This window comes from Phyllosticta citriasiana (genome assembly GCF_038021145.1).
Source record: "Phyllosticta citriasiana strain CBS 120426 chromosome Unknown IWZ02scaffold_4, whole genome shotgun sequence".
NCBI lineage: Eukaryota > Fungi > Ascomycota > Dothideomycetes > Botryosphaeriales > Phyllostictaceae > Phyllosticta > Phyllosticta citriasiana.
In genome coordinates this window covers 183,751-197,182 of record NW_027117281.1, presented here as the reverse complement: position 1 = coordinate 197,182, position 13,432 = coordinate 183,751, and the positions used below count along the sequence as shown (strand labels likewise).

Here is a 13,432-nt window from a genome sequence, read left to right as displayed (position 1 = left end):
CGGCCGACGATGACAACAACGGGCAGCCAATAGTAACAGGAGAGGAGAGGTAAAATTTTTTGGCATCGATCACGCACGCGCGCACGCACAGCGCGCACATTCACTGTAAATACGCACGCGCCGCCCTCCTCCACTTCCACCTCCACCTCCACCTCCGCCTCCGCCTCCTCTCCACTCCATTATCCCTCCCTTCTTCTCCACACGACTACTGACTGCTCCACGCGCTGAGCCCCTCTCCGTTTCCGTCTCCGTTTTCGCCTCCCTTTTTTCTTTTCTTTTTTTTTTCCCCGTGCTTCGCTTACGCGCTTGTGCTGTTCATCACATCACGTTAATCTTCATCCGTCTGTCCGAATAGTCCCGACGGCACTCCTGATACGAGTGAGTAGATGAAGGAACGAAGCTTTGATCGATGGAAGGATTGTTGGGAGGCTGGCTGTCTGTCTGTCCGTTGTTTAACCGCCGGCCAGTGGAAGAGTAGGTGGCCTATGTAAGTAGGTGGGTAGGTGGGGGTGAGGAGGAAGGGGGTCCTCCTCCACTCACTCCTCGGGATCACAGCAGTCGGAATCTTCGTTGCCGTCACTGCTGCTACTTCTGCCCTTGGGCCGGCTGACTGACTGACTGACCGACTGTCTGTCTGTCAGTCTATTCTCTAACAGTTGCCCGTCTGGTCTGAAGAGGCGTGTAGAGGCACTGTGAGGTAAGACAGGGTCCACACTCCCGTCTTCCCCATCTTTCCCAGCCAGCGTTGATGTGTGCGTCGTATTCAGCGGTCAGTCAGTCAGTCAGTCAGTCACTCACTCACTCACTCACTCGCCCATCAGAATCTTTTTGCATCTGACGATGGCTGATTGGATCATGGTCTTGTCTTGTCTTGTCCCATCTTATCTTGAGACGTGCCAGGAGCGCTGGTGCCGCCGCAATCGCCACTTCCGAGCCCCCTCCCCCTCGCCCACAGCCTACCTAGTTTTTCCCTTGTGCTTGTAGTGGGTTTTGGTCTGCGGGAGGGAGTGAGGGAGGGCGGGTGAAGCGAGAGAGAGGGTGGTAGAGGACGTCTGACTGACTGACCGACTGGTAAACCGAGTAGTGCTCCTAATCAATTCGAGGGTCTGCCTTACGGTATACTACCGTACTCGCAGCCGTCTGTCAATCCGTCCGATATCGACACTGTCGACGGGCGCCTGATGTCGATGCTAGCAGCATGCCCGTGTGCTTGTCTGTCTGTCTGTCTGTCTGTCTTGATTGCTTTTGGGGAGGGAGCTGGAAGGGGAAGGGGGCACGCAAGGAGAAGAAGAAAGAGGGGTGATGGATGGATGAATGGATGGATAGACTCATGGTGTGGTGCGGGAATCAGGTAGGTAGGGGTAGCTACTCCCATCCCATCCATCCCTTTCCCTTTCTGCTTCGTTGCTCAGATCCTGGAGTGCTGCTTCTTCACCTTTCTCCCTATTCGGTCAACGTCACATCGACAAGGAGGAGTAAGCGTCCTCACATCAAGGCCCCGTGCCTTTATCAGTCGTCCATTGAAGCTTGCGATTATTCCTGTTTTCTGCCCCCCCCCCCCCCCCCCCCCCCCCCCTTTTTTTTTTCTCTCCGTGTTGTGAGAATACAACAGAATCAATCGCTGAAGCCGTCCCACTCATCATCATCATCATCATCATCATCATCATCATCATCGTCGTCGTCGTCGTCGTCGTCCTTGTCCTCTCCATCTCGATACCCAGTCTGTCCACCCATCTCTCCCTCCTCCCCATCCCTCACAAACCCCACAACAAAGAACCCCATCGTCCCCTCCTCCGTCCCCTTCTCACACCTCAAACACGCCTCGGCCAGCACACTTCTATCCACATCCACATCCACTCCCTCCAAACCCTGCCCCTCACCCTGCTCCCCCATCACCCCCCGTACCCCCCACCTCCTCATCCCGTCAACCTGCTCGTCGCGTCTCATCACGCGCCACCCGCGCCTCCGCGCCACGTCCGATCCCAGCGCCCGCAGCGCCACGTGCTCGTTCTCCGCCGCGTGCGTCGAGCACGTCGAATACGTGATGCGGCGCGCGCGCGCGAAGGCCATGGCGTGCGCGACGATTTTGAGCTGGAAGGCGGCGAGCGAGGTGAGGCGTTTGGAGAGCGAGGTGGAGGGGGAGGGGGCGTCGGGCTCTTGTTCTTGTTCTGTCATGTTGATTTTTGTTGCTGTTGTTGTTGTTGTTGTTGTTGTTGGCGTGGTGGTGCTGGATTTGCTGCGTTTGCGCTTTTTGCCGCGCGTGTGCTCGTTGGCTGTGCTGTCGCCGGCGCTGGGCAGGACAAGCTTGACCGCGTCGTCCCGACCGACGATGCCGCTGCCGGAGCAGCTTGGGTCGAGGAGGAGGGCGCCCACGGAGCCCGCCTCGGCCGAGTGTAGGGGGTCGATGCGGGTGAAGTCCTGATTCGACTTGACGGTGACGAGCCGGGCCGCGTGCGCCGTGTCAACCATCTTCTGCAGAATCTTGGAGCGCTCCTTGTCGCGCTCGCAGGCAAAGATGTGCTGCCGATTTGGCTTCTGGCCCTTTGCCTTTGCCTTTGCGGCCTTGGTGACGAGCGCCGCCAGGTGTGTCGTCTTGTTCCCGGGAGCGGCGCAGGCGTCGATGATGTCGCCGTCTTCGGGCTGCACGTTGAGGAGGTAGGCTGGGAAGCAGGATGCCTTGTCCTGGATGATGAGTTGCCCCCTTTGGTACGCCGTGTTCTTGGTCAGGTCGGCTCGCGGTGGCAGGGCAACTAGATCTGGGATGTGCTCGTCTATGTGGAGCACCTTTGCGCTGGCTGGAGCTGACATGACATCGCGGAGGCTTTTCTTCTGTTCATACGAAGAGAATGTCGATTGCAGTTGCTCGTCCAGCGTGGTCTTGACAGTGTTGATGCGGACCCATCGCGGGTGCTCTGCTTCTCTTGAATCGTCATCCGCATTTTGCTCCTGGCCGTCGTTGATGTGCTGTCTAAACGCATCGACCGTGGCAAACCCTCTCTTCACTCGAATCTTGGTGAACTCGGCGTTTAGCCGCGCCTTGTGTCTGGTGACGGCGAGTTTCAAAGCATGATCTGCGTGTGCTGCAACGCCTCTTTTTGAGAGAAGCAGATCATGCGTGAGGAGAATAGCAAGAAGAGGGGTTAGCTGCACAAGTCAGTTTTTGCCCCGGACTGAAGCGTATCGTGGAATGATTAAACAGAGTGGAGAAATGCAAGACTTGTAGAGTTGGGAAAATGACTGGCACCAAGGGGCTGGAATTGAAAAAGACCAACCTTCTTCTCAAGACTCAAGATGCCGCTCTTCTCCACCACATCCTTGAGGACTGGTGACCATTTGGTCGACTCAGTAACCAGCGCAAAGATGGCGGCCTTGTTGCTCTTCAAGGTCTTATTGCCAAATATGCGGGACTTGAGCGAGCCGCCCTTCTTTTCGGGATTCTCAATCGCATTTGCTGCCTCATAGTACAGCGACATGTTGAGTCTTTAGGCCAGAGAAAGGGCTGGCGAGTTTTTTCAACGGTGCTCGAGAAAGGCTGTGGCTGTGTGGCGTGTGCTGGAGCTAAGACGTGGCCGCTGTGGCTGGGCTACCCTCCTTAGCCGGACATCAAAAATTTCATTTTGGTTTCTTCGATGAGCGACTTTGTCTGAATGGCTACGCTGAAACAAAGTGGATGGAGGCTCAATTTTTTATCCTCTCCTTCACTGTGGAAGAGGTGGAGCGGGAGGTTGGCTCATTGAGCGGCCCGCCATGCAGATGGCTAGATAGTCCGCCTTCTAGATGAACTAAATTACATGAAGGTCGCCAGGTGTCTCTCTAGCCATTAAAAACTTGCAATCGCAGGACAAAGAAATCTACAATCCATAAGAGAAAGAGAATTGGTCGTTGTCTTCTTGCGGCCCAACTTCGATCCCACCCTGTCATTGACGGTTGCCCCGGTGATCTTGGCGTACACAGACCGCGCGACCATGACCCGTCGCCTCCGCACAAAACTCTCGCGTACCCAACACCACTTGTCAGACACGCCCCCACTGACCTACACTGTCTCTACGAGAACTCGCAGGCCTGACCAAGGCTTCAATGGATTCGAAATCCCTCAAAATGGCCGCCTCTCCCTCCGGAACGCCCCTCTACGCTCTCTCCCCCGAACGACTCAATGGCATCCGCTCGCCCCACAGCGGCAGCCCGAACGGCCGTGAAAACCACTCACGAGGCAGTTTGCCTGCTTCTCCCGCTGAGATCAAGCTCGGTAGCCCCCCGAAAATGTCGCCCACGCGCAACTCGGACGCCCACGTTCAGGGCATGGTCGCTCGCTTCAACACCCTGGATATCCGCGACCCAAAGCGCGACGAAGCGGCCTTGAAACGCATGGAAATGGCGAGGGAGATGGCTGAAAACGATGCACGAAAGACAAAAGAGCAGAAAGAAGAGATTGAGCGTCAAGCATACAAAGTCCGGGAAGAGGCCCGCAAGATGCGCATGGAGTTGGAGGATTCGAGAGACCGAGAGAAGAAGGTTTCAAAGAGGCTAGAAGGCGTCATGGTGGGCTTCACAGTAATGTGTTTCTAAACTGCAACCGAGACTGATGATTCGCAGGAGGAGCTGCACCGCACAAAGGAGACTCATAGCCACGCCCAGGGCCTCTACGAAAAAGAAATCCGAAAGGCTCGCAAGGAGGCCTTCAAATCCTCATCCGCATTGGTCAAAATGCAAGAAGAACTCAAGGGCACTCGCAATTCCCTGCGCATCACACAATCTGGCTTTGAATCGGAAAAGACAAAGGCAGAGAAGCGAGAAAAGGAGGCGTTTGACGCCCAGTACAAGCTGGTCGGGGTTCAGGAAGAGCTGCAAAAGATGCGGGAGCAGTTTAAGGTGCTTCAGGAAGAGCGCGATGCGCTGAAGACGAGCCTGAAAGAGGAAGAGGTTGCCAGGATAGCTGCAGAAGGCATGATTGCCCTGCCGCCTGCACAAAACGACGAGGATGACGAGTTTGCATCACCAAAACGCTCGCCGAGAAAGGTCCCTCAATCAGGTGCCTCTGGAAACGATATTTTCGTTCTGCCAGCTCGCGATATTGAGCTCGACGAATTGCAAGAGCAGCTGAATGAGGAGCGCCGGCGGAGAGAGCAGGCAGAGGATACCGTGGACTACATGAAGATGGAATGTCAGTTTCAGTGCTGCTCATGCCGAGTTGCTGAGATGAGCGGAGGCAACTACATTCACGACGACACATTTGAACAAGAGATGGCCAAGATCAGAGCAAGCGTTCCTGCAACACTCACTCCACCACCAACCGGGGACGACACTCAAATGAAGGACGTCGTCGATTTGCCAGTCGAGAAGCCAGCCACTCCTCCGGCTGAAGAAGTGCAGTTCTGCCCGACCACTGGCACATTCCGTACATCACCTTCCAAGCCAGATGCAGCGGAGGAGAAGACGGCGATGGAGGACTCGATAACAACGTCCGCGGACGCCTCCGCCGTCACAGCACACGAGGTATTACCACCCGTCGCGACAGCTCCTCCTCCAACCTCGTCCACCAGCTTACCACAGCGCTCCCGCTCAGCTACTCCCTCCTACGAGCCCAACAACCAACACTATCAACGCCAACAACCCGCTCAGCCTCGCGTCCCTTCCGTCGCCCGCCGCAACCCCAGCTCCTCTTCCCACTCCTCCCAGCATGACCACAACCACGGCCACGGCCACAGCCAACAACGGAATGACCGACAACCTCAACACCAGCCCCCAGCCACTCCCGGAAACCACTTCGTCCGCACCATAACGACTACGACCACCATCCCCCTCGTTCTCGACTCGCCCCGTCCCACTTCTACGATAGACATGGAGGCATCGGCAACATCTTCTCTGAGCCGCACGCCGTCGCTCAAGGAGCGCCCGTTTGACCGCGAGGCCGCGCTCGAGCAGATTCGTCAGCGTCGCATGCGCTCGCGCAGTGTGGCTGAGGGCCGCATGACGCCGCGCAAGCAGATGGTCGAGCGGCGCGATTGGAGCGCGCCGGCGGCCACGCAGTAGATGGATTGCTTGTATCGGCGTCGTTCGAATGCGAGCGAGACTTAATGTGGTGCAGCGAATCAATTTCTTCTTCTCTTTCTTCGTCTCCTTGGTTTTGGGTTGTCTGGGTTTTGTCGTCTGCCGTCGTTTCTCGTTTCTCCTTTTTCCTACTCTTCTTGGTCGCAGTACTGGTGGATGTAGTGTGTTGGACTCGTATCGAATGCATGGATGGGCAGGCGGACACAAAGGAGTATGACGACTGATGTTGAGAAAGCGGTTCTTTAGACACAAGCAGACAGGCAGGCAGGAAGGCAGGCAGGAAGAAAGGCGTTCAAAGGCGTCGATACCCCTGGGGCTCTAGGTCGTTGTCGGATCGGCTGGTAGATATCAATTCTTTTTTTCCTTCTCCTCTTCCTTTTTTCGTCTGTCGTGCCGTGTTTTTGAAGCAAGGCTGAGCTCGCGCTTTTGCCTCTCTTCTCGTTGTCTTGGGCTCTGCGTGCGTTGCCGGGTGTCGACATTTTTTTCGCTTCACGACTTCAACTTTACCTTTTGATCACATATTGCTTGCCCACAGTACCATGTCCGAGACCAAACGTGATGGGACGGCTAAGACAAGGGCCACGCAAGAGTTTCAAGAGAAAGGGGTCCTTATTTTTCATGTTCATTTGCACCTCATGATTTTGCGGGGGGGTTCGATCGAGAAAAGAGAAAACAAGGAAACCCAGGTCCACAACGTAAACCCCCGTTGTTGTTTACCCCGAAACTAATAAGGGGTAGTAGTGTGTGGCTGCTGCTGCACCACCACTGCTACGACCACGCCCGTACCGCAGTAGTCCACGACCGTCTTTCCCCCCGTTTGCCCCGCCCCTCGCATTTGCCCCCATCATCCATGTCCACCTATCAGACCACGATGAGATGCCACAACGAAAAGACCATGTGCATGCATGCGAGAAGGAGGACGACGGGCGGCACGCGACCACGACGACGATGACAAGACGCACCCCCAAGACACAGCGAGCGAAAGAAAAACCAACGCTTTACCGGTTGGACTTGGCGACACGCTCCAGCTCGTCCTTCTTCTTGATGGCGTACGAGTTGCTGCTGCCCTTGGCGGCGTTGATGAGCTCCTCGGCAAGGCACTCAGCGATCGACTTGATGTTGCGGAAGGCGGCCTCGCGCGCGCCGATGGTCAGGAGAGCAATGGCCTGGTTGACGCGGCGCAGGGGCGAGACGTCGACGGCCTGGCGGCGGACGGTACCGGCGGAACCGATGCGGGTCGAGTCTTCACGGGGACCGCAGTTGACGATGGCGTCGACGGCGACCTGAATGGGGTTCTGGTCGGTCATGATGTGGATCTGTAGGTGGTTGTTGTGTTAGGTCCTGAGCTTTTATAATTTTTTTTTTTTTTTTTTTCAAACGCGGGTGCTGTTGCTTCGCGCGTTTGTCTTCGCAGCTTGTTTTGGAGTACGTACGATCTCGAAGGCGTGGGCAACGATGCGAACGGCCATGAGCTTCTTGCCGTTGTTGCGGCCGTTCATCATCAGAGAGTTGGTCAGACGCTCAATGATGGGGCACTGGGCCTTCCTGAAGCGCTTGACGGCGTAGCGGCCGGCCGAGTGGGGGAGATAAACGGGAGTGCGGATCTGGATGTAGTCGCTGCAATCATCGGTCAGCATTTCTGGCCTCGGTTTCGATGGAGCTTCATCGCAATTGTGTCCCTCAGTCCACCACCGCGCCTGGGTCGCGCCAATTCGTCCAATTTTTTTTTTTTTATCCGTAGGTGCGTGCGACCAGTAGAAAGGAAAGGAAAAAGGCGTACGTCAAGGAGATGTCCCTGATCTCGACATCCTCGAAGCTCCACTTGTTGAACAGCTTGATGCTGCCAATCTCCTCGGTGACGTCCTTGGGAAGGACGGGGTAGCCGGTGGGGCTCTCGACCTCGATTTCGCCCTCAGACATGTTGACCAGGTGTGCGACGACTTGGGGGTGGGTTGATTGAGCGAGGTTAGAGTCGTCTGTCGAGACTGGACGGTCGTCGGTGGGGGGGGGATTAGGTTGTTGTCGCCGGTACTGTCGAGGATAATTTCAGACGAGGCCCGGATCAACTGAGTGCCGCACGAGCCTCGCTTAGCGCTCACGTGACGCCAACACTCAACACCACGGCACCTCAACTGCAGCAACGCGATGTAGCTCGAAGTAGCTTCTCTTGTTCATTCTCTCCTCGATTGGATTGATTCTACCGTCAAACGAATCCCTACCGCTATGTCAATGTCAAATGCAGCAGAGCCTTGCAGCTATCACCCCACAACCACCCGCCATCAACCCGCACGGGCCATGCGCAAAGAGAAGACATGATCATATTCCTCAGATACATTTATAAATGTCTAGAGCCAATGAATGCTGTCCAGGGCCCGTCTCATGTGTGGAATGATGCTGGTAGCTACTTCGCTCCACCCAAGACCACCTCTCCCAACGCCGCACCCAAATCCGCATAGGTAATCTTGACCATGCCCTTCTCTGCAGCCCTCTCCCAAGCCGCCACCATATCAGCATGTCCAACCTTGACAACCCATCCAGACGCCGTGACGAGCCTGAAAAAGCCATCGTCACTCCTGCCCCTTCCCACCACACCTTCGGCCCTCAGTAACCTCTCCAACCACTCTCTCCCCTCACCACCTCTCTTCCCAACCCTCCACATGACATCTTCAACCCTCAAAACGCCCCGTCTCTCCAGTCCGTCCTTCACAAGCCGCACCGCCTCGCGCTGCGCTCGTAACTCGTCCTCCCGTGCCCTCCTCTCCCTCTCCCGCCGCTCTTCCCGCTCTCGCCGCGCCTTCTCCTCCAACGCCGCCTCCGCCACCGCCCGCCGTCTCTTCTCCTCGAAAGCTTCCGCCTTGCGCTCCTCTGCGCCCTCGGCGTCGCGCGCCCGCTGCGCCTCGCCCTGCGCCCGCATGAACTCGTGGTACGCCCGTCGCTGGTCGCGCCGCGCAATCGAGCGCGCCTTCTTGGCTCCCACCTGTCGCGAGGCGCGCGCCGCAGCAGCAGCAGGATTGTTGTTGTTGTTGTTGTTGTTGTCGTCGTCGTCGTCGTTGTTGGCGGGGCCTGCGGCGTGGTCGTCTGCGAGCTCGTCGTCGACTCGCGGCTGGTTGTGCTGGGCAGCATCGACGCCATGAAGAGCCGCCTCAGCAGCGGCATCTTCGGCCTCGATGTCGGCGGCGTCTTCGGTGGCGAGAAAGTCGTCTTCTTGCAGCGCGTCTGGGTCGGCGACGGTGTTGTCGTGGGCGTCTAGCCCGCCGCCCGTCGCTGGCTGCGCGCTGCCGTCATCGTGGCGTCGTTCTCCGCTGCGGTTGCTCTCGAAGATTTGCGGCGCAAAGTAGAGAAAGGCGACGAGGCAGGCTGTGTGGATGAGGTCTTGCAGGAGTGGCGTGCCGGGTCGCGTGAAGGGCAGCAGCCGGTTCAGGATGGATTGGATGGCGCGCAATGGGTTCATGGTGTGTGGCGTGCGGTTGCGGTGCGTGTCATGTCTCGAGGAGAGGTATTTTTGAGCCTGGCAGGCAAGCGCATGTTGGGGGTTCGGATGCGCTGGCAATGTTGTAGAGATGAAGGGTGTCGGGCATGCTGGAAAATGTCCGGCCTGTGACGTCGGCATTGTTGGCCATGACTTTTTTTTGGACGTCCCCAATAGGTATGCTCAGTAACCGCACGAATTACTGAAGAGATGGATTTTTCATGATATTGACTAGGCTAGAGAAGGGTTGTTTCGAGAAGGACAAAAGTCAACGGTATCAATATGCCTTCTAACTATACATGATTTTATTTGAGAATCGCTTCTACACATCTAATTCTTCTCTGCGCCCTGTTTCGCCTTTCCGCCATTCCATTTCGCATTCCACTTCTGCTTCTGCTGCTTGTTCCCCCCATTGGCATTCTTGCCATTGCCCTTGCCTTTGCCATTGGGCTGTCCCTTGGGCTTTGCCTCCCCCTTTCTCCCCAAACCCTCTTCAGCCTCGCCCTCCTCCTTCACCTCTTCGGCAAACAACTTCTCCATGGCCGGGACAAAGTACTCGAGCTCGGCAAACTCGCCAATCTTGATCTTCATCAGATCGCTGGCAAAGCCGATGCGCATGTCGTTGTTGACGACAACCTTGGGGGGCGCCTTAGAGGACTCGTTAGTCCGGGCAAACGCTTCGACTTCTTTGGGCAACAAGATGCCGTCGGCGCTGTCGACCATCTCGCTGAAGGCGTCAGCCTCGGCTGGAAGGCCGTCGACGTCCATGGCGTTGTCATCCTCTTGTCCCTCTTCTTGAGCAGCGGCGGTGGGCGCTGACTCGTTTTCGCCGTTGGCCTTGTCGTCGTCTTTGCCTTCTGGCTCGCGCTCCAAGACGGGCAGCTTCTGGTATCGCTGGCTGAAGTGCGTGAGAAGGACGCACTTGGCGCGCATGCGGGCGCCGACGGCCAACGCCTCGCTGGTTGTCGAGTGCCTTTTGGCCTGGGCGTCGCCCAACAGTCCATCTTCAAAGGTGGCTTCATGGATCAACAGAGTCGAATGGCGGCCCATTTGTGCAAATTTAGCATAGCTCGGGCGACAGTCACCGCTGTAGGAAACCTTGAACGGCTTGCTGTCCTCATCCGAGTGATCCGCACGAGTTGCCTCCGGCCACGTAAGGCTGACTCCTTGGGCGTTTTGGCAATGGTGGACCTTGCACGTCTGTAGATTTTGAAGACCAAGTAGGGGCTCAAAGAGGGATCGGGGAACCTCTTTTTCCTCTTCACCTTCGATCAATTTAACGTTGTCGTCCTGGCACCATATAGGCCAGGTTTGCGAGTATCCAAAATCCTCAACGCTAGAGTACTCTTTCAACCATCGGAGCAAGCCCGCGGAAGCGACGACAGCCAGGCGCTTAGTAGCTCCAGCCGACTCTGGATTTGCTGGAATGGAGTCCAACGCTTCGAAGGCGCTCTGACTTGATGGGCGACCCTTGTGAACGATGTGGTACCACGCTTTGATGACAGAAACTATGCCAAGAATGTGGTCGGCGTGAGGGTGGCTGAGATAAATCATGCGGAGATCTTTGAAAATCTTGACAAGTTCAGCAGGTTTAAATGCACGCTGCAGCTGACCAAAGGTGCCTTCTCCGCAATCCAACAGGTAAGAGCCGTATCCAGGGACCCGTACCAGGTTAGCGGACACGTTGCGATACAGCGAAGGCAATGCTGAGCCGGTCCCCAGAGGAATTACTTCTGCGTCGGGGCAGGGAACCTTTGCTCGCCACTGCGCAAGCTCCGACTTGGACTCTTCGATCTTTGCTCTAGCCTCGCTCGCGGCCTCAAGAACGTCGCTTCTGAGGAACGCAAGGGCTGCATTGGGGTTGAATCCAGGCTTCCGCAGGTGGGATTCAACAGGTTTGAACATTGGCTTTAGCAGGTACTCGGAACAGAGCTCCAGTGGCTCAGCGTTCTCCGCCAGGCAGATGGAAGCAGCCGGCTGATACCTTTCATAGCTGGTTGGCGACAAGATTTGATTGCCGCTATAGACCTGCTCAAATCTCTTCTTGTCTGTTCTGGACATGCGTAGTATCGACCCAGCGCTCTTCTTGAACATTATTTGATTCGAGCCCAGATCCAAGGAAGATACAAGATGCTTGACCCGAGGCAAAGACTCCATGAAGGACTTGAGCACTGGATCGGAAGCAACACCTGGCCCGAGAATCCAGACAATGAGCTGTAGGTTGTCCTTGATTTCTTGAAGCTCCCATTCACTGCGGCTGATGAGTGGCTTGACGTAGTCGACAGAAGGGAGATCGACAACTGCAAGAGCCATGCCTAAGCGCGTCGGGCCCACGACCATGTCAGGCGTGATCGTGTCTCCATTATTCAATTGCACGGTCCTCCCCTTCGAAAGCCTTCCCCGTTCTGCACCTCTCGGCACATTCAGTGCATCCGCTCTGGCAGCGTCGAATTTGCCTCGTATGTCGGCAGTCTTGATTATGTATGAAATCGCCTCCATTGCCGGTTCGGCAGGAGGAAGAGTTGCAATCTTGGTTGCCGGCCAAGGTTCTCGGACCAAGACTATCGGATCTTGGTCCGCAGCAGACCAATCAAACGGTTCAATCTTGTTGCTGCCAGGAGCGCGCCAAAAGACCGTGGCCGGGAGCGCAACCGCGGATAATCTCTTCTCAAACAAAGCATCGCGAAGCCAGTCGGAGTTGAACATGCGCGAGACCACCTGTTCAGCAAAATCATCTGGGGTTTGAGACACTGTCGGAGATTGGTCCTTTTCATTTGGTTCGGACGTGGAAATGACATCATTCATCTCATCGTAGCCTCTCTTTTTACCGCTCGAGGTCGAAGACACCGGCGACGGGTGTTCGCAAAGAGGTGAAATGGACATGGGGTATGATCTGACGTTTTCATCGACAAACGAGGGCAGTACCTCTTGGTTCTCTCCTCTCGGCGAATCGCCCCGAACCTCAGAAGTTCGCAACGGCAATCCTCTTTTGAAAATGACCCTTCGACTCGTAGCTATGGTGTAGTTGAGGTTTGGGGGTCCGGTGATACTCAGCGAAGTCGGTTCCTCCTTGCTTTTGCTGTTCCTTTTTGGGTCCTGACTGCTCAGAATCGTCTGGTCGGCCTTGGTGAGAACCATGCCCAGCAGGCCTCCCAGGTTTCTCCATTCCGAGCGGCCGGTCAGGAAGAAATCGTTCATCTTTACCAGACGCACGCCTAGCTCCGTCATTGTTCGCTGCGTGGCCTCGCCCATGTTGCCAATCATGTATTGTTTGTTGTCGGTGTTGATGACCACCACGGTGCTAGGAGTGTCCGCCGTGGGCGTCGAAACGACCCTCAATGATGCTTGCATGGCTTGGCGCAAACTCGCGGAAACCTTGGTTCGGTGGGGCGAAGATGACTGGTTCATGAGCTTCAACTTGATATAGACGTCTCGCAATGAAGTCGCTCACCTGCTGCTCTGTCCTTCTTTGCTGAGGTTGCTGAGAATTTTCCAGGTATTCACCCCAGATGGAGCCGAACAAAGAATGTGTTACAGGCGTCGAGGTAAGAGTTCTACGGCAGAGCGCCCAGCGAGGTGAGCGTAGAGGCGCAGAGGCTCTCACATTCGCGAGAGAGCGTGCGGCTTTGGGATGCGGAGCCACCGCTGAAACGCGACGCTGAATTAAACCTGCTATCGTGGCGACCGGAAGAAAAGGAGCATGAGCAAAATCGAGTGGCGTGCGATCGTCTGGCGAAGAACGTGGGTCGTGGAAGTAGCTCCAAGAATTTCCAAGTTCGCCGCGGCGACGTGATTCCTGCATCCCGGTAATGTAGCACGGGGCGACTTCGGTTCTCTGCCTTGGGCCTGACCACTGCCTCACTTTTTGACGACCATGACTGGTCCTTGTCAGCAGTGTTCGAAGAGTGAATTATT

General features: G+C 56.1%; 5 protein-coding genes across 5 annotated transcripts; 1 reads left to right on the top strand and 4 right to left on the bottom strand.

Annotated features, from left to right (window-relative positions):
* Positions 1 to 1,614: 1,614 nt before the first annotated feature.
* IWZ02DRAFT_416050 (NOL1/NOP2/sun family protein) lies at positions 1,615 to 3,501 on the bottom strand (the record flags this gene model as incomplete). Its single annotated transcript, XM_066765779.1, has 2 exons — positions 3,273 to 3,501; positions 1,615 to 3,144 (listed from the first exon to the last, which is right to left on the bottom strand). Exons 1-2 carry the CDS (start codon positions 3,471 to 3,473, stop codon positions 1,615 to 1,617), a joined length of 1,731 nt encoding a protein of 576 aa, XP_066624274.1. The 5' UTR covers positions 3,474 to 3,501.
* Positions 3,502 to 4,000: 499 nt separating this feature from the next.
* IWZ02DRAFT_445802 (uncharacterized protein) lies at positions 4,001 to 5,943 on the top strand. Its single transcript, XM_066767192.1, has 3 exons — positions 4,001 to 4,539; positions 4,594 to 5,493; positions 5,564 to 5,943. Exons 1-3 carry the CDS (start codon positions 4,078 to 4,080, stop codon positions 5,777 to 5,779), a joined length of 1,578 nt encoding a protein of 525 aa, XP_066624273.1. The 5' UTR covers positions 4,001 to 4,077; the 3' UTR covers positions 5,780 to 5,943.
* A 650-nt stretch (positions 5,944 to 6,593) lies between these two features.
* Positions 6,594 to 8,199, bottom strand: IWZ02DRAFT_197860 (40S ribosomal protein uS7). The gene is made up of 3 exons (XM_066762519.1): positions 7,829 to 8,199; positions 7,482 to 7,665; positions 6,594 to 7,364 (listed from the first exon to the last, which is right to left on the bottom strand). The coding sequence occupies exons 1-3, from the start codon at positions 7,966 to 7,968 to the stop codon at positions 7,047 to 7,049; spliced, it is 642 nt and encodes a 213-aa protein (XP_066624272.1). The 5' UTR covers positions 7,969 to 8,199; the 3' UTR covers positions 6,594 to 7,046.
* A 250-nt stretch (positions 8,200 to 8,449) lies between these two features.
* On the bottom strand, positions 8,450 to 9,499 carry IWZ02DRAFT_488730 (uncharacterized protein; the record flags this gene model as incomplete). Its single annotated transcript, XM_066769496.1, has 1 exon — positions 8,450 to 9,499. One exon carries the CDS (start codon positions 9,497 to 9,499, stop codon positions 8,450 to 8,452), a length of 1,050 nt encoding a protein of 349 aa, XP_066624271.1.
* Positions 9,500 to 9,741: 242 nt separating this feature from the next.
* On the bottom strand, positions 9,742 to 13,368 carry IWZ02DRAFT_445796 (uncharacterized protein). The gene is made up of 2 exons (XM_066767191.1): positions 12,969 to 13,368; positions 9,742 to 12,916 (listed from the first exon to the last, which is right to left on the bottom strand). The coding sequence occupies exons 1-2, from the start codon at positions 13,317 to 13,319 to the stop codon at positions 9,848 to 9,850; spliced, it is 3,420 nt and encodes a 1,139-aa protein (XP_066624270.1). The 5' UTR covers positions 13,320 to 13,368; the 3' UTR covers positions 9,742 to 9,847.
* Between the last annotated feature and the right edge of the window lie 64 nt (positions 13,369 to 13,432).